This window comes from Embiotoca jacksoni, unplaced genomic scaffold (genome assembly GCF_022577435.1).
Source record: "Embiotoca jacksoni isolate LCO1_2020_lvr unplaced genomic scaffold, fEmbJac1.0.p SCAF_9, whole genome shotgun sequence".
NCBI classification, from domain to species: domain Eukaryota; kingdom Metazoa; phylum Chordata; class Actinopteri; family Embiotocidae; genus Embiotoca; species Embiotoca jacksoni.
In genome coordinates, this window is record NW_027185447.1 from 15,163,824 (window position 1) to 15,183,419 (window position 19,596).

Consider the following 19,596-nt stretch of genomic DNA (forward strand, 5'->3'; position numbering starts at 1 on the left):
CAAATGTTAAAATCTTGATACCAACAAGTATCTTGAACTGTTTTCACACATAAATACAGTTGGGCACTGGCAGTGTAAAACTAGGATTTAGTGGATGTCAGAGAAATTCCTCCACATCAGATAAGTTTTAAAATAACCTGCACAGCGAAGCTGATACATTCAAATAACAATGGAAAAAAAAAAAAAAACACGTTTCGGTGCAAGGACAAAATTGAGTAATTCAGTAAAATCTCGACAGCATAAAATGTGTAAAATGCCCCTCGATAGCCCACCACCCCTTTTCTCTTCTACCACAAACTGACAAAAGAAGCATTTTGTTTATTTGTTATACTTTGAGGCATATGGTAGACTATATTTATTATAGTATCTTTGATATGACCAATCTTTACTTCAAGCTTTAGCCTTCTAATGTGTTTTTTCCTTGTCCTTTGTTCCTTGATCATTGTCTTCATGTTTAATTTAATTCGCTTAAGTCTGCGTTTTGTGACTGTTTGTTTTATATCCGTGGTAATGCTGGACAATTCTATTGAGCAGGTAAGTCATTTATTGCTTGAATGTATCTGTATGTGTGTGTCTCATGATAATTATATAAAAACTTAACAGAATTGAATAGGCATGATTATGAAGTGCTGCTAGCCTAATTAATTAAATACTTAAAAAAAAAATTACTTAATTATATCAGATCTCAATAATTCAGATGTGTAACATTCATAAAGATATAGCATAGTAAAAGCAATGAGAGAAAAACTATTGAAACATATTCATTATATTTTCTTTCCTTGCTAAAGAAATATTAATTTTGTAGATCGTCTTGTTGTTTGGCCTTTTTGAATTACAGTAACTGATTATGGGCTATTGAAAAGTCATGCCATATTTGTTTTTTGTTCTTCAACTCAGGCATTGTTTTGTCTTAGTAATAACATAACATATAACAGTTCTTTTAATTGCAATTGGAAGTGCAATAAATGATGTTAAATGATAAACAAAAACGTGGCTTGAAATTTGACAATTTCTCTCTGCGAAAATTTAATTCCATATTAAAACACTAATGTTACAATTTATAATGACATTAGTTGTAATATAACATCTCGTTTATGACCTGATTGACTTAAAAACGGTGCATTATTATGTCATTGAGGACAGCAGAAAAATGATACTTTGTCGGAGAAAGTGTACTTCTATTTAGTTTTTAATATGCTTGTTATTAAATATGTTCTTCTATCATTTTCTTGTGATGTATAATTTGACAACAAAGTCTCTGGACAGTCAGACATAATGACGTCAGTCCTGTCTGGCTCGCGCCGAGGGTAGCGGGGGAGGGAGGGAGGGAGGGGTGTGGGGGGGGGGGGTGTTGGAGGCACGCGGGGACGCGAGAGAGGAAGAAGAAAAAAAAAAAGAAAAAAAAAAAAAAACAACCTCAACCATCATCAACGCGCTGTCGGTGCGGGGTCACGAACTATGACCTTTAACAGAAGAAAACCAAAACAAATATTTTATAAAACAGACGAGCGCTCAAAACCTGTGACCGCCGCTTCCCGGAGGTAAGTGTTGAGCCCCGGACTGAAAACAGTACAAAGCTCTCTGTGACACTGGATCAGAAAAGAGCGCAGCTAATTTCCCGGCTAGCCCGTTAGCTTGCCGCTGCAGAGCTCCCTTCCTGCCCGTCGTCTCCGGGATCCGGGCGCGGACCGGGAGACGCCGGGGCGCTGCGCTGCGCGACAGCACTTGACTGCGCTTAACTAATTGTCACCGAGCGGACACCGCTGTGGATTTAGCCTGAGCTAATCCCCTCTGCATTGCTGAACAGGACAGACCCGGTGGGGAGACCGGGGCGGGGGGGGGGGGGGGAAGAGAGAGACAGGCGGCTCTCACTTGCAGCCCCCTTGTCGCGTCTCGGCTAACGTTAGGAAGCTGCAGCTGCTTGCAGATGAACTCGACCCTTTTACCTTTGCCATCCCAGGGACGGCGGCGGATTAAAAACCCACTGTGACTTTGTCTTTATTCACCACAGCTGCATTTATACTTTTACTGTCAGGATATCAGCAGACACCCGCTTGTGCTGGGTGGAAAGAAAATTGCCGTAATATATTTTATGATAACGATTCGTCTCCGGTGTTTTTGGCTGACTGCCAGAGTCTCCATTTTGTTCTCTGTTGTGATGCGTTTAGGGACCGTGGTAATGATGAACACACTCAAGACGAATGAATAAACGATGTGAAGCTGCGTTCTCCTCCCTTTGCTCAGCGAGTCTGTGTCAATGCTGCAGAATCATCAATTAGTTTTCACTGTACTGTATTCTTTATCACTGTTATAATATAACACCATATCAGCAAAGACGGAGTCAAAGCTGACAACTGCATGGAGGAGGTTGATGGATGAAGTAGAAGCTATTACTTAATTCTACCAGGAAATTATGCAATGGCTTTCACAACTGATGCACAGGTTTCAAAACACCCTTCCAATGTGTCGGGAAGATGTTAGGGATGTATATATATTATATATAGTATATTATTGGCATGTCGTTGGTATCAGCTGATAAAGGCATACAAATTGAATATCAGCATCACCCCGAAATGAACATATCTGCCGATATGAGAGGTGGATAAAAATGATCCTTCAATTACACCAAACGCCTGACTAAATGAAACAGTTTAAATTTGACAGGATTGTCTCAGTAAGTGCGTCATTAAAGTCTGTTTTGAATAGGATAAATCTGACCTTACAGGTCTCTTTAAAAGAAAATGTTACTTAAAAGTAAACAGCATGTTTTAGACAACCTAAGTTCAGCGAGGCACCTCAGGTTTGAAATGTTTACTACAGCTTTAGAACATAATCATAGGCTTACTCCTCCAGAGCCTGCAGGTGGATGCTGGGGTGGTGGCGAGGCTGAAAGAACAGCATGCTAAGTCAGCAGAGTTGTTGACAGACAAACGGGAGAAATAGAAGATTTTTGCAAAAATAAATAGACCGGCAAACTGGGAGGGTGTGTATGTTAGATGATTTTGGAGAGTGAGGCGTGTCACATCAATAGAGCAGAGCAGCTTAAGTTGACTGAATTGCTGGCATTGCTCCATTTAAAATGTGTTTTAATTTTTTTAATTTAAATTTTTTTATTTTGCGTGTACATTTTGAAAATCATTATACTTTGCATTTGCAACATGTAGAATAATTACTCTCAGTAGGGGCAGTAAAAGGACTGCTTAAAATATTTGGTCAATTGTATTTTCAGTTTGGTGTCACGATCATGACATTTTAGTTGATTATTTATTTTCATAACTGCAATTAACGATTCAATTGCCTTCTTTTTATTTATTTTATGTCACTCTTAAGGTACAAGCCTAATCGTAGTTTAATGATAAACATACACCTTATGAAGAACAAGAGCCATTTTTTGGCATCAAACATTGTAACATACCAACAAATGACAGATCGCCTCCTACAACGTTATTTAGCGTAAAACCGAAATGTGCCGACAGCAGCATTGTGTTGTTTGTCTTTGCAGCTGAAACCGTAGTTTTGACTTTAGTAGATGCTCATCAAAATGCGGTGTGTTGAATATTAGAAGTTAAGTGCCTCAAGATAAACAGTTGATGGAGCTAATTCATCACTCATGTGGCTTCAACCACAGCAGTTCTTCTGCGCAATGAAATGCAAAGTGACTGGAAACAATTTTGTGAAATGATTGTGGTCAGCTTAGATAATTGCGTAATAATTGTGACAGGCCTTTTGTCAGCCACTGTTAAATAATTGCATTCATGAACATGTGATGTGATGTGTTGAGAAAGAGTTTTTTTTTTTATTTTTTTTTTATTTCTGCCTTGAGTATTTTTTTTATGACAGCATTTTCTTTGAGGACACCAATATGTGATCGTGAAGACTGTATGAGTTGTGAGGAATCTTTTGGGGCGTGCATTTGGTGGTTGTCGTGTCACCTCTTCTCGAAACTGCTGTGTTTTATAATGCCTCTGAACGGTGTAATCCCAATGAGAAAGTACCACAAATCAGAAAAGGACATGAAGGAGATGTTACCTTTCATGACAGATATAACACTCTGTGTCACTCACTGTCATCAAGCATCTTTGCACCTCTGTGGCTGAATCACGTCTGTGGCATCTTTCCAAACAGACCTCACTAATGACCTTACATCATCATGACGAGCAACCTGAATCTGCTCCCTCAGCAGAAAGTGGACTCCGAGCACGAGGCAGAGGTGAGTGGGCAGAGGCACAGTTTAATGATGTCCTGTTTGTTATGAGTGTCAGTTGTTCCATATAACCCATATAAAAAGTATTTTAATCGAAAATACCATGCTACTCTTTTTGACCCTGTGGCCGTACTGTGCGTGCACTTGCTTGTACATAAAAGTGTTGAAAGTGTGTAGTAACAAAATGTTTTGCTTCACACAAACTCAAATGAATTACATTTGTGTGGCAGACCTATTGATAATGATCATTTGTATTTGTTTACGCCGTTAGGTGTCATCCTCTCCATCTGACTCAGTGATGAGCGAATCTCCTCAGCGCTTTCAGGTCATCTCCGCTGAGCCTGCCACGACACCACAGCGAATACAGGTGAGTACTGCACTCTTAAACTTCAGAGAACGTGACACTGCCACTACCTGTTGCCCTTTTACTAGCTGCAATGAGCAAGTTGATGCTAGAACATGTGACTGAGCTCCATCAATGTCACTCCCTTCTTTTCTCTACTTCAACCCCATTGGTGTGTGTTCACCTCCCTCTCGCTCTCTCTCTCTGTCTGCCTCTTCCATCTCTAACGCCCGCAGATTGTAACCGACCAGCAGACTGGTCAGAAGATCCAGATAGTGACAGCGATGAACCCGTCCAGTGCTCCAAAGCGGCAGTTCATTCTGACTACAGCTGACAGCTCAGGGGCAGGCAAGGTTATCCTGGCCTCACCAGACAGTCACAGCACTAAGCAGCTCATCTTCACTGCTGCAGACAGCCTGATGCCAGGAAGGATACAGGTACAATCCCCCATAATGTCAACCCGCAGTACATAATGTGACAGTGCTACTGGTAATATCTTGGTCTGTATATTTTCTACTGTTTTTCACATATTGTTAAAACCAGGATATTGACCATGTGTGAAGGTGAAACTCCAGATTAATGGCCTCTGTTTGACTTTTCAGATTGTCACTGATCCAGTGTCAATGGAACGGTTGTTAGGACAGTCGGGGGATCTGAGCCGACCACAGCCGGTGGAGTACTGTTTGGTGTGCGGGGACAAGGCTTCAGGTACTCTAGCATGCATTGCAGCTGCATGTACTTTGACGAATGCTTCCTGATGTCCAGTCCAACGGTATGTTCGGCTTCACATTGTTGGCAGTCTCAGCCACGCATTGCTCAGTGACTCAGGTGCTCTGACTGGTTCTGTTTGTGCTCAGGGCGTCATTATGGAGCGGTCAGCTGTGAGGGATGTAAAGGTTTCTTCAAGCGAAGCGTGAGGAAGAATCTGACCTACAGCTGCCGCAGCAAGCAGGACTGCGTCATCAACAAACACCACCGCAACCGCTGCCAGTTCTGTCGGTTGAGGAAATGCCTTAAGATGGGGATGAAGACCGAGTGTGAGTTTGTGGCCAAATCCAGAACACAGTACAAAAATAGAGGCCCACTCAGAAACAAGTGGGGGAAAAAAAGTCTTCGAGAGAATTGATTAATCTCCCTTACAAATTATAAAGTTATTATAAATTCATTCACAAAGGTCTTGGATATTTTAAATTGTTCTTGCTTTTCTTGCATAAACTAGAAGTGAGACAGTGGATGAATGAATCTGCAGGAGGCCGTTCAGTCGGCACTATCAGATCTTTACTAAACTCTTATTGCTAAAGCTAGCTACAGTAGCTACAAAGCTTAACTTCTCATAATAGACAACAGTTATTTGGTTAATCAATCCATCCATCGATCCATCCAGTCTAATCTACAAATCTACATTTTAAACTGTGTTGAGAGACTTAAATTTGGTGAACACCGCAGAAATCCTTTTTATTCAGCTGGAGGTTGGAGAGAACAGAGGCCGTGCTTCAACCTCTAAAATGTGGTTCTTGAACAATTTGATGAATTCCACCCATTTAAACCACAGAACATTTAAAATATAGGACCTTTTATCTGCAGCAATACTGAAGTGTCCTTCAAGAAGACACTGGATTTCTTTTATCTTGCTTTCCTGTCATATATTACGACTGTTATTATTATTATTTGTAGTAGCGGTGGTAGTAGTAGTTGTATAACCATTCATTATAAGCATGGGTAAAATATAAATTGAATCTGCTCGCTGTTAATCATCAGCTGTCCAGAGTGAGAGAAAGCCCATCGATATCGTGCCCAGAGAGAAACATGCCAACTGCGCCGCCTCCACCCAGAAGATCTACATTCGAAAAGACCTGAACAGTCCGCTCATCGCCACGCCGACCTTCATCTCCGACACAGAGACAGATGGCTCCAGGTCAGTGGGAATTAGACCTAAAGACAAAACGTCAGACCTGAGCTCTTTGAGTTGGACAATCTTGTTGTTGTTGTGTTAACTTGTTGCGATACTGCTTTCTGTGATGTGCAGATCCAGTCTGCTGGATCAGGGGATGCTGGTTAACATCCAGCAGCCGGTCATCCAGAGTGACGGAACTTTGCTGCTGGCGACTGACTCGAAGGTACATCGGATCATCTAAGAGGCCGTGTTTGTTTGAGCTTGACAGTCTGTACAAGATACTCCGTTTTGTATATATATTTTGTCTTCAGATGGATTCTGGCCACGGAGACTTGGGGACATTAGCCAACGTTGTGACATCACTGGCCAACCTGAGTGACTCACTAAAAGAAAACCTGAACAATGGCGATACGTCAGACAGCCAACACGAGGAGCAGTCTACCAGCGAGATAACACGGTCAGTCAGCCGTGCAGAGAAAGGAGGGGATTGTGTTCGTGAGGGGTTTCATCACTCACTTTAACTGGCCCTTTGTAAAGTCTTGTCTTTGCTTGTTCATTTTTGGTCTCACTTGTCAGGTTAGTGGCCTCGTAAAAAGAACCATGTTTGTCTCTGCCGAGGCAAAACAAATCAATCACGACAAAAAAAAAACAAAGATAAAACAATGACTTCCACAAAAGTCTTCCTCTAACTTTTATTTTTAAGTGCAATGTAACAAAAAGTAAATCAATCCATAAGTCTGAATCATTTTTACGTATTCAAACCAGAAGGCCACAGTTAACCAACATTTTGGGTTGTAATGTGATGAAATTATGTAAACTCTACCGCACAGTACCACAAAATAAAAAAAAGTGCTGCGTACAAAAAACAGTAACCGAAAGCTTAGATGATAAAAGCGCTGTAAACTGTTTTTGTGTAGGTATATTTCAAAGTTTATGTACATGAGAAGGAAACATGTATTTATGTTGTAGAGAGCTTCCTGTCAAATTAGTGAACCTAAAGGTGTGTTTGTGTCTCTCTATGTGTGTGTTTCTCTTTGTGTGTGTGTGTGTGTGTGTGCGTTTTGCACACAGTGCCTTTGACACTCTGGCCAAAGTCTTTAACCCTCCTGAGGTCGGGGTCGGACAGAATCTGGCTGATAAGTGTGTCGGTGGGACAACGATCCAGCTGATTGGTCGAGACCAAGAGACCCCCATCATTGAGGTGGAAGGACCGCTGCTCACAGACAGCCATGTCGGCTTTAAGGTGGGTGGAGTCCACTCATGAACATTAATTGATAATTGGGGGATATAGTCATATATATATATATATATATATATATGTATATATATATATATATCAAGAAGAGGCAAAAAAAAAAATCTTTATTAACATGTGTTTGACCAATATATATGCATACAATATTCTTATGTCAAGATTTAGAAATCCTTTATTATAACAGTTATTTAGGTATTCATGTGACTTGTTCCAATGTGGAGTTGAGACACTTAATGAGATGATTTTTTTTTTTAGTGTTGTTGCCTGTATTTGATAGAGCTTGTAGAGATACAGACAGGAAATGTGAGCAGAAAGATAGAAGGGTTTGACATATAACATGCAGCTCCTTGGCCGGGAGTCAATTTGAGGACAAATCAGTTATGAAGAATCAGGGCTAAGTGATACGGACAAAATACAATATAACAATAATTTTGACCAACACCTCGTTATCAGTATTAGAGATGACAATTGGTGCTTTAACAAAATCTTTTCATAAATAATCATGAGTAATGTGGATATATAGATTAAGCGAGTTAAGGGAGAATAATAAAACAGCTGACTCTTGGAGGTAAGCTTCGGAAATACATCACGTTAATGTATGACGGCCTTTAAAGCCAGGAAAATGCAATTCTTGTCCCACATCACAATACCACAACATTGAAAAGAAAAGACCTCATCTAGTTTCATTTCATGATATCAATATGTTGCCCAGCGCTACGAGCGACGTTTCCCAACCATTAGGATACTAGGTCGCCCCAATTAAGACACTTTTAGTATTTTATTTGTTTTGCCATTCATCTGTTGCTAATAGTGCGCTTTTTAAAAAAACGTAATAACCTTTTGCAATGCCCTTCTTTGTCTTTGCTTCTCTCCTTTAGCTGACCATGCCCAGTCCCATGCCCGAGTATCTGAATGTACACTACATCTGTGAGTCAGCCTCCAGACTCCTCTTCCTCTCCATGCACTGGGCGCGCTCCATCCCTGCCTTCTCTGCTCTCGGGTGAGAAAGCATTTGACGCAAGAAAACTTAAACGATAGCTTTTTTTTGTTTTTTTAGTTACATTTTTTTATTTAAGTATTTTTTTTTGGCAAGAAAAAGACAAACAAAAAAACGAATAAAACAAGCAACTAAAAAAAAAAACAGCAGCGGTACAGCGCATCAACGAGTTTTCCGGACGCTTATGTCATACATAAATTTAGTCCAACAAACATATATTAAGCAATATATACAAGGGGGTCTGTGCACGGCAATAATTAAACTTGAATCTAATTATACACGAATGGCATAGCATCCAGCAAGAGGGAGATAATTGACATTTTAAGAGAGACACAGAAGAAATCATGTGTGAGGTTAGGGAGGGCAAGTCACCAGCCAATTTCCTAATTCTGACCAATATTTGATCCATTTTTAATCCATCTTGCTAAGTATGTGTCTTTTCTTAATCTTTCCATATCATGAATGTCTTTGATGATTTCAATCCAGTTTTCTACTGAAGGTGGGTCGGTTTGTAACCATTTATAAGTAATTGCCTTTTTTTGCGGCTACAGTTAATATTTTCAGGAGGTATCTGTCATTTCCTGTTATTCCTTCCGGTAGATCGGCCAAATAAAGTGACTTACATGTGAACAGGATCTGCTGCTCAAGAATACGATGCATAATTCTCCAAATCTTTTCCCAAAATAGTTGTATCTTGGGGCAGCTCCAAACAAATGTGGTGATGGTTTATCACACCCATCCACACAATTTCCCCAGCATGTATGGCTTGTTGTAGTTAAGTGTTTTCATTTTAGGAGAAACAAAGAAACGAACGAGGTTCTTCCAACCAAATTCCCGGCAATACATAGAACAAGATGTAGAAAAAAACAGTTTCCCACATGTTCTGCCATTGGTGACTAGATATTTTATCTTCTAATTCTTTCCCCCATCTCTCCTTAATATAGGTTGTGGTAGTTCCTCTACCTTTTGTAATTCTCTGGTAAAGTTTTGAGATTATTGATTTGGAGCTACCAGTGTATGCCCCTATTATTAATTGTTTTATATCATTAGGTTCTGTACTGACATCATTTTTCCTCATTTCTTTTAATTAGGGCACGAGCACCGAATGGTGCGAAAGCCCCATTGTTGTTGAATGATACTTTTCCAAGATGTAGCTTTGCAAACACCGTCGGACTGCAGTGCACTACTGTCACTCTGCGTCACACTTAGTTATATTTTCCTGCCTCTGTATTTCCCAGCCAGGAAGCAAACACCAGTTTGGTGCGAGCCTGCTGGAATGAGCTGTTCACTCTGGGTCTCGCTCAGTGCGCTCATGTGATGAACCTTTCCACCATCCTCACTGCCATCATCAATCACCTTCAAAGCAACATCCAGGACGGTATGGACCACAGATCTCATCTTCATTTCACAGTAGAACACACACACACACACACACACACACACACACACACACACACACACACACACACACACACACACACACACACACACACCGATAAAGAGGAATAAAGACATACAAAGAAACAGTTGGGGAAATGCATCTTTTCATGATGTCATGTTTTTTGTTGTTGTTGTTGTGTCGCTAAGTGTCTTTCCTCATTAGATAAAGCTTAAACAAAAACCAGCCAGCCACGAATATTGATACACCAAACTGGTTATTTTCTTCCATCTCAGACAAGCTGTCAGGAGAGAGGGTGAAGCAGGTGATGGAGCATATCTGGAAGTTCCAGGAGTTCTGTAACAGCATGACGAGGCTGGAGACTGACAGCTATGAATACGCCTATCTGAAGGCTATAGTGTTGTTCAGCCCCGGTGAGTCTGATTTTCTTCCTCAGAAAAATAAATGGACATAATAGCTGGATCAAGTCATATTGAAGCGATTCCACTGAAATCAAGGCAAGTTTATTTGTAAAGTACATTTCAGCAACAAGTCAACTCAAACATGTACATAGAACATAAAATGCATCAAGACAAAATGTAAAAGAAACAAATTAAAAAGTAGAAAATAAAAATAGGAAATACAAAAGTAAAAGTTACATTGCAGTGCAAGAAATGAGTAATTACTTGATTTAATAAAAGGCTGTAACAAACAGAAAAGTCCTCAGTGTTGATTTAAAAGAGCTGAGAGTTGTAGCAGACCTGCAGTTTTCCCCAGATATGTGGAGCATAAAAGTTGAACGCTGCTTCTTCATGTTTAGTTTTGACTCTGGAGACAGAAACCAGACCTGCCACAGACATGTTGTATTTTGGCCCTGAACCACTCAGGACTTTATAAAGTAACATTTCGAAATCAATTCGTGGAAACCAGCAGAAAGATCTGAGAACTGGAGTGATATGATCTCCTTTTTTAGTCTTCATGAGGACTCCGGCAGCCGCGTTGTAAATCAACTGCAGCTTGTCTGATTCTTCACACAAGAGTTTGAGTGAATGACGAGTATTTGCATTTTGGAGTATAAACCGTTTTGTGTGTTTGACTCGTCAGATCACCCAGGCGTGGACAGCAGCGGGCAGATCGAGAAGTTCCAGGAGAAAGCTCTGATGGAGCTGCAGGACTACGTGCAGAAAACATATCCAGATGACACCTACAGGTGCGTTGGTAGCTGCGGTACAACTCTCAAAACATAACCAATCACAGGTGACAGTAAAATGAACGAAGACATTTTACATGGCAACTAGTTTAATCTTGATAATGCTGTCACAACAGGAATTCATCGCTTCGACACCACTCGTGTTTGCCATGAGTGGTGTCGAAACGCCGGCAGGCTGTCGTATTAATGTCCCAGTCTGCGTATGACACTAAAATAAAAGTGTCACACCCCCACTCTGCTGCTGGTCAGCAATATCTGCTGGGTAAGCATGACTGGAGAGCCAATTATGAGTCGCACACAGCAGCAGCACGTCAGAATGAGCAGAGGCTTCGTCCTGGGTCTCATTCAGGAGTAGACGTGTGTTTGTCTGGTTAATTGACACAAATTTGGCTCTTTAAGAATGTGAGGAAACACACACACAAAAAAAAAAAACTGCTAAAAAAAACCCCCAAATGAATAGAAGAAATGGAGAAGACTCTGCAGGAACTGTTGTGTGTTTGTCTCTCCAGGCTGACGCGTATCCTGACTCGTCTCCCCGCCCTGCGCCTAATGAACTCCGGCATCACAGAGGAGCTCTTCTTCACCGGCCTAATAGGTAACGTCTCCATTGACAGCATCATTCCCTACATCCTCAAGATGGAGACAGCCGAGTACAACAGCCAGGACTGTGACTCTGCAGAATGACACCCCGTCTCCCTCCCAGCACCCACAACTGTCAGCTTAAAGATGAGTGAGTCTCCACTTCAGGTACTTTCTTTATCCCTCGAGGGTTGCAGGGCTGAACTGCAGTCCTGCGGCAGCCCCTCGTTTTCTAAAGACGCACGGTGCAGAGTCATTCAGGAGTCCTTGGTGGATCAAGATTCCATTGGAAAGCCAGGATGACTGGGAATGTTTTTCTGTGGCTGATGAAGTCCGCCGCTTTGAACTACATGGGGGGAAAAAAAGAATGCTCTGCGGCTGCCGCTGTGCTCGTCTCCTTTAATGTCTTTATAGCACTTCAGCCTCATCACATCACCTCTTGACCGAAGCGTTTTGAATTGTTTTCGATTTATCTAAGCCTTACCGTGCTCTCATGTTGATCACATACATAATTTAACACTGGCGTTGGATGCCCGTATCAGAATGAGATGCACAAACAGTGCAGAATCTCATTTTCAGAAATGTTACATGAAGAACTTCACCTTTTAAAAAAAAAAAAAAAAAAAAAAAAAACAACTGAAGTAAAAGTTTTTGTTTATGTTGAACTGGTCTGTTTAATGACTGCAGTTAAATTCAGGCTTTAACAAAGACGAAGGGCTCTATCTTACACCCGGCGCAAAGCAGCACCAAGTACAATGCAAGTGTCTTTGCTGGTTTCAGACCAACGCAGTTGTCATTTTAGCAATCCAGCGCCAACGTTATTTAAATAGGAAATGTACTTGCGCCCGTCTGAGCACCGGCGGGAGTGTTGCCCTCAAAATGAGGTGTGTTCAGGTGCACTTTTGGCATCGTGACGCGGCGGAAAGCGATTGTGCGATCGACCAAAACAAACGTGTATTTACGCCAGCAGCGCGGCATTTTCTCACTTTTATTTCAAGTGCGCGTAGTGATGTGTACCCCGTGGTGAGGCGCGCAGCAGAGTTCCACTCTGCTCGTTACACACAGATACGCAAAAGATTAGAAATAAGAGGTGAAACATTATTATTGTCTGTTGCAGTCAAGTGTTCATTCCCGCTCTGCGAATCCGCTGTTATGTTGGAATTTGCCAGGGTTCAAGCTCTCCTGACTTCTAAAGGGAATGGGAGATGACGCTGGTTGTTGTATTTCACGTAACACACCTGTGAGCGTTTTTGCTCTCCGATTATCTACCGTTAAACTCGCAAAAGTGGATTTGGACATGCCGTAAACACGCTCGTGCTGTGCGCTTCAGATCGTTAAAATAGAGCCCTACATACGGACGTTCTAATCTTGTTTTGTACGTTTTCTTTCTTTTGAAATTGACATTAATGTAGAATTCTTTAATAATACTTTGAAAGGCAACTTCAGTCAGGTATAATACCAAACCTCAGTAGAGTGTTTTACTGAATCCTCAATCTGTGCAGTATTCAAACAGGCCGGTTATGAAAGCAACATGCATTCTAAGCTCATCACAACACAATCAGGTGTCTGATTTCATCCTGTCTTTCAGTTTTACTTTTAAATTCCGGGGGCCGAATAAGCCACTCAGACCCGATATCGTTTCTTGACCTGAACGACATCTCAGAGATTTTTTTTTATTGCGCACGTGTTTTTATGTCGTACATTTATTTCCCGGTGATCATGAACATGTTGCTAATATAACCTTGTGCAATCACTTTTCCCTTCGTGACAATCAATTATATGTTGTTTCCTTCTGTCCCATCAGTGTCATAACTGGGCTGCTCAATCTGCATTTCCTGTGTGTATTTATCGATGGCGATTATTTCCTCCCAGGAAATTGAAATCGTACTCGCGTGTAGCTATGCTGCTGTTTTTGTGTTTGCATTTGCATTCTGGTGCACATCAATCAGCTTCTGTGGCGTTCCACCGCGTCGGTGCTGACGGAAACTTTGTTTTGTTTGTTTTCTGAAAACTCTCATTTGTTGTAAACAAGTTTGCTTGTTGCATACTAAGTGTACTTAAAGTACTTTTGGGCAGGTTTCCCTGATTAAAAAAAAAGAAAAAGAAAAAAGAGTGAGATTTTCTGGAGTCTCGAGAGTGCATCGACGTCTTCAAGACAATCTGGAGATATGCATCGGCTTACCCTCTTGTATAATGGCTGAGAATGCGCATCCGCAGCAACATGAATGATAATGAGGATGTAAATAAGTCAACCAGGATTATGTCTTGTGAAATAAATGTCAATTGTAATATTTGGGTTGAAAACCCAGACCGACTGTTTGTAAAGGCACTGGTGTGAAATGACCTTTGTACATGTAATTTCATTAAAATGAGTGCATGTTGTTTTTAAGCAGGGTTTTCTAATCTTGTCGCTGTCTGCCCTGATGAGGAGCATTGTTATAATTTTTTTTTATAGTGCATTGCAATGCATGGAAAACTTTTGCTTAAGCGCATTTTATTAAATGCTATCTGAAAAATGTTAACTTAAATGTTGTGGCTTTAAAATATTTACCATGAGCAGCTCCCACTTTAGAGGGTATTAGAGCATTTTTTTATTTTTTTTTATTTTCTAATATTTTTTTGTGGATTGAGTGTCATATGGTTAAAATTTTATACTGTGTAAATGTACTTTGTTTTCCTGCTCATGTAAAATGTATTTCTTCAAACGTTGAGATTGAGAAATTCAAATGGCATTTGTGTTTTGCTGAAGTTGGTCACAACTCTACATTTCTACCTCACATCGATGAAGATATAAAACATATGTATTAACGACTGAGCTCTTGTAACGGCATTCCAGTCTCTAAGTCTGACTTCTCTGGAGCCACACATTTTAAACAAAATAAACAGTTATTCATGAAATAGGAAATGACTCAAGTTCTTTGTGATGCAAATGGATGAGACAAGTTGTTTCTCTCAGTTAAAGTGTCCGTAACGGTCAGATTTGATGGCGGTTTGCCGGAATTTTACTGTAATGTGAATCACTAAAAGCTGATTCACCACGTTTGGTTTGAATCAAAGAGCCCTGAATCGATTTATATTCTTAAAGCATATCTGAGATGTATTCTGGGCCTCGTCGATTCAGTGATTCTAATAAAAAATAAATGTATTCTACTGCTCTCTTAACAACTCCAAAATAAAAAAAAAAATAAAAAAAATTGTAAAGTCTATATTATTCTTGGCAAAGACTTGTGTGGATAATATCAGTAATTTTTCTTTCAGAAATTTGGACAAGTCTGTCGAATATCCAACAGTAGTAGAGTTTCAGTAAAAACTACAACTACAGTCGTCCCTCGGTAGTTCAGGAGGCAACGACTTAAAACGTCACCAGCATGCGTCTTCTTCCGCGTGCGCGTCGACTTCAGGCGAACTGTCAGGGTTTCTGATGGTATCTTGTAAATAAAAAAAAAAGCCGGTTCAAAATGCCTATGAAAGGAAGGTTTCCGATCAGGAGGACCCTGGATTATCTCCAGAAGGGCGACATCATCTTCAAGAACCGAGTGAAGATCGTGACGGTGAATTACAACACGCACGGAGAGCTCAGCGACGGAGCAAGGTCAGAGCTGACGGGCCAGCCGTGCGGCGGGAGAGCACGTACACATCTGGGTTTTTTTGTTTTTTTATTACTCTCAGATTACTCTTGATAGAAATGAATCTAATGCTACAGCAAAGATGGCAGAGCAGAATACAACTGCTGAGAACCACTAGCTTCAGTTTTTTTTCTTCCTACGACGCAGCGGTTCAACCTGAATCTGTGTCAGACGATAATAAAGTCACGGGGTCGCGTGTAAATATCCGTCACTGACGAGACTTACGCATCTGGAACCAGATGTTACTCGCGTAACAATTATTTCCAATCAATCTGCAGATTGTTTCTTGATCGGTTCAGTTGTAATTGAAACCCAGTAGAAGATTTATTTCACAATTTACCTTGTTAAAAGTCCTTACATGACTTGTTTAAGTGTTGATGTTCTTAAGGGGGTCAGGTTGTGATTTAATAACTGCTCCGACACATCTCCAAACTCAAGGAGATCTCAGGGAGTAAAAATACGACAACAAAATGGCATGCCACAATCCAAAATTAGAAACTACATAGATTATCAAAATAGTTGGAAATCGATTTCCTATTGATCTTCTAATCATTTCAGCTCTACTTTGCGTCACTGACTCCTCAGCCATCCCCCACCCCAGTCCTCTTTCTATCCAGCTGTCACAACTCCAGTCATGTTTTTTTTTTTTTTTTAAAGTACACAAATCTAACCAAAAATATTGCAAGCGTGCCTCAAATTATAAATGGTAAATTAAAATGAGCTTTTAAGTTCACACACACACACGTTGAAATGAACACGCCTAAATCAGGAAACACATTTTGTCTTCAGACTTTAATTAAAACCAAACAGAAACCAGATGCAGATTGTGTATAAAACGTAGCCGCCGTGCTTGTTCCTGTGCGAGTTTACGGACGCACTCACCATTACACTATGCAGTGATATGACACCATTGCATCAGCAAGGCGAAATATTTTCACAACAATGCATTTTCGTATTAGAAATAAAAATATATGATTGTGCACGGTATGATTATGGAACACAAACTTACTGGGCTTTTATAGCAGCCGGCCATTAGTGATATAATTATGCGCACACAAGACAATGTTCAAACATCTTGAATAATGTGATTTTTGTTTCCTTGGCTACATCAAATAACTTGGCTGTTACAATCCTACTTACAATCGTAAATGTCCTTTTTCTTATATGACTGTTAATAAGTACAAATATTACAGAACGTACGCGGAAGGGTAACTTAAACATCCAGGAACAAATGCACCATTTGTTTGAAAGTTTTCTTGTTAAAAGTTGAGTAAATATAAAGTATAGAGTTTGAACAACTGCGATGTGAAGCAATTTCTAACTTGTGTTCTCTCTCTTTCTCTCTCTCTCTCTCTCTCTGTGTGTGTTTTGCAGAAAGTTTGTGTTCTTCAATATTCCTCAGATTCAGTACAAAAACCCGTGGGTCCAAATAATGATGTTCAAGAACATGACACCGTCACCGTTCTTGAAGTTCTACCTGGGTGTGTATCCTTCAGTGTCCTCTTACCACTGCATCATAATGTACAACTGGAAATGAGGCTCTCGCTTATGTCCTCCGTCCGTCTCTGTGCAGATGAAGGGGAGCAGGTTCTGGTGGACGTGGAAGGGAAGGACCACAAACAAATTTCACAACATGTCAAGAAGATTTTAGGCAAATCAGAGTAAGATATTCAGAGTTATTTCTATGCGTGAACCATGTTTCATGACACCTGTCTGTTTAACGTATTTAAATGCTTAAAATCGTCATTTTTTTCCCATCAATCTACACCCAGTAATCCAAAATGGTTTGTTAAAAATCAAAAACTGGGAATACTCAGATTATATATTCAGACACTTTTCTGCGGCTCCGAGTTGTGATCGGGTGCATTTTGCTTTCTGCATATCAGAACAAATGTTCGTGTTCGAATTATAACAAAATACATTAATATCAATATTGCGATGATACCATGGGGATGATTATTGGTGTTTTCAGAAGATATTAACTCGGTGAGATTTTGTAATAAATAATCCGCTGTGTGGATATATTGACTACATGGAAAAGGCAAATAATATAACAGTCCGGTACGATCCTAATTTTACTGTAATGCAGCTTTTAAAAAAAACAGATATGTACTCTCATACCGTGATATTGATATGAGAAAGATGTACTGCCCAGCTCTATGCTCATGTATCTCTCTCCACAGAGAAGTGTTACGAGCTGAGGCTCGAGCCAAAATGCAGGCCTCCAACCCCGCCAACTTCGGACCAAAGAAGTACTGCCTGAGGGAGTGTATCTGCGAGGTGGCGGGCCAGGTGCCGTGTCCTGGCACCACGCCGCTGCCCAAGGAGATGACGGGCAAATACCGTGCCCGGATGGCAGCGTCGCAGGAGTGAGAAGGACAGCGGACTTTTGAACATTTACTGGACAATATTGTGACTTTTGGTCTGTTTTCATAAGAAAGACTGGCACTTCACCCCCACCCGAAGCAGCGGGAACCAGTACATGATGGCAGTCGGTGCTTCGGGCTTAGTTCGGACGACCCGACACCACAACTTGTCTTTGTGGTACCCGGTTGGAGAATCAGCTCGTCCTCATGGGATTTACTTCGAGCGGTGTCGACCCAGAACTGAACACCATAATGTAAAAATACAAATAAAAGCTGCATTTGCCCGGGCTACATTTTTCACTCGTAATAAGCTTATTATTTATAATTCTAGACTGTAGATAGATTCTTTGTAAAGATGGATGACACATCTGCTCCTCCCGCTGTACAAAAGTGAAGCCGAAGTATCCCCGATACTGGCGCAGCCATCTTAAGTTACTGATGTCATTTGGAAAGCCCAGCATCAATCGAAGGGTGGAGCTGCAGTGTCAAGGTCAAAGCCTACACCTGTCTGACTCCATCTCAACAACTACCACAATCAGAGCAGCTGTCAATCACACCGCCACACCTTTTTATAGCATCAAATAATTAATTTATAACAAAAAACAAACATCAGTGTGATTAAAAATGACAAACAAAATTTGAAAACATTTTTTAAATTAAAAAAAATAAAATAAATTGGATCAAATCCAATCTGCTAAAATGGAGTGGGGTGGAGTTTATGACTTGTACTGCAACTAGCCACCAGGGGGCGATCGATATGTTTTGGCTTCACTTTTGGGGAATTGTCAAGTCATCCATCTTTATTTACGCCAATCAGCTACAACATTAAAACCTCCAAACTAATACTGCCCACGAGACCTCTGAAGGTGTCTTGTGGTTTCAGGAACCAAGATGTCAGTAGACCCTTAAAGTGCTGTAAGGCGGGGCCTCCATAGATCATTGTTTTTCCAGCACATCGCACAGGTGCCCAATTGCAGAGAGATCTGGGGAATTTTCAGGCCAGGTCAACACCCCGAACTCTTTGTTACGTCCCTCAAAACATTCATGAACAATATTTGCCGTGTACCAGGGAGAACAATCCTAAATACAGCCGTCACGAAGGGGAGCACATGGCCTGGTAGGCGGTACATGTCAAAGTAACATCCACTTGAAGGCCGGGACCCTCGGTTTCCTGTTTCCCATATTTCCTTCTGCTGCCATCCATTTTCCTTTCCCAGGTGAACAATGCATCCAGCCGTCAACATGATGTAAAAGTAAACGTGATTCATCAGACCAGACCACCGTCCTCCACGGCTGCATGGTCCAGTCCTGACACTTACATGCCCGCTGTTGGTACTTTTGGCGGACCGGGCGTCAGCATGGGTTCTCTGACCGGTCTGCAGCTCCGCCTAAACGGCAAGCCGCGATGCTCTGCGTGTTCTGGCGCCTTTCTATCGTTGCGCTTCGGTAGTTCTTCTGCGGGATCGGACAACGAATGACGGCCTTCGGTCCCCGCGTGGATCAATGACCCGGTCACTGGTTCACCGGCCGTCTTTCCTTTGGACCACCTTTTTGGTACGTACCAACCGCTGCATATTGGAAACGCCTCACAAGAACTTCCGCTTCGGAAATGCTCACCCAGACATCGAAGTTTGATCCCTGTCAACGTCATTCAGAAACTTGTGCTGGCCCATTTTTTTTTTTTTCTCTGTTTTCAACACAAGAGCTGACGGTTCACTTGCTGCCTAACATACCCCACCGCTGT

General features: G+C 41.2%; 2 protein-coding genes across 2 annotated transcripts; both read left to right on the forward strand.

Moving 5' to 3' along the window:
* Nucleotides 1-1,360: 1,360 nt before the first annotated feature.
* nr2c2 (nuclear receptor subfamily 2, group C, member 2) lies at nt 1,361-15,023 on the forward strand. The gene is made up of 15 exons (XM_069140770.1): nt 1,361-1,541; nt 4,126-4,210; nt 4,476-4,571; nt 4,784-4,984; nt 5,150-5,255; nt 5,405-5,584; nt 6,306-6,462; nt 6,574-6,664; nt 6,753-6,898; nt 7,513-7,684; nt 8,575-8,696; nt 9,932-10,071; nt 10,368-10,505; nt 11,176-11,281; nt 11,791-15,023. The coding sequence occupies exons 2-15, from the start codon at nt 4,151-4,153 to the stop codon at nt 11,963-11,965; spliced, it is 1,890 nt and encodes a 629-aa protein (XP_068996871.1). The 5' UTR covers nt 1,361-1,541; nt 4,126-4,150; the 3' UTR covers nt 11,966-15,023.
* Nucleotides 15,024-15,235: 212 nt separating this feature from the next.
* mrps25 (mitochondrial ribosomal protein S25) lies at nt 15,236-18,148 on the forward strand. Its single transcript, XM_069140310.1, has 4 exons — nt 15,236-15,452; nt 16,861-16,967; nt 17,060-17,147; nt 17,670-18,148. Exons 1-4 carry the CDS (start codon nt 15,319-15,321, stop codon nt 17,857-17,859), a joined length of 519 nt encoding a protein of 172 aa, XP_068996411.1. The 5' UTR covers nt 15,236-15,318; the 3' UTR covers nt 17,860-18,148.
* Nucleotides 18,149-19,596: the final 1,448 nt, after the last annotated feature.

Bases quoted from the DNA above. Each gene is read 5' to 3' on its own strand.
- nr2c2 (XM_069140770.1), top strand. From the start codon at position 4,151: ATGACGAGCAACCTGAATCTGCTCCCTCAGCAGAAAGTGGACTCCGAG. The intron at 4,985-5,149 runs GTACAATCCCCC...TTGACTTTTCAG, and splicing joins TGATGCCAGGAAGGATACAG to ATTGTCACTGATCCAGTGTC. The intron at 10,506-11,175 runs GTGAGTCTGATT...TTGACTCGTCAG, and splicing joins TATAGTGTTGTTCAGCCCCG to ATCACCCAGGCGTGGACAGC.
- mrps25 (XM_069140310.1), top strand. From the start codon at position 15,319: ATGCCTATGAAAGGAAGGTTTCCGATCAGGAGGACCCTGGATTATCTC. The intron at 15,453-16,860 runs GTCAGAGCTGAC...TGTGTTTTGCAG, and splicing joins GAGCTCAGCGACGGAGCAAG to AAAGTTTGTGTTCTTCAATA. The intron at 16,968-17,059 runs GTGTGTATCCTT...GTCTCTGTGCAG, and splicing joins GTTCTTGAAGTTCTACCTGG to ATGAAGGGGAGCAGGTTCTG.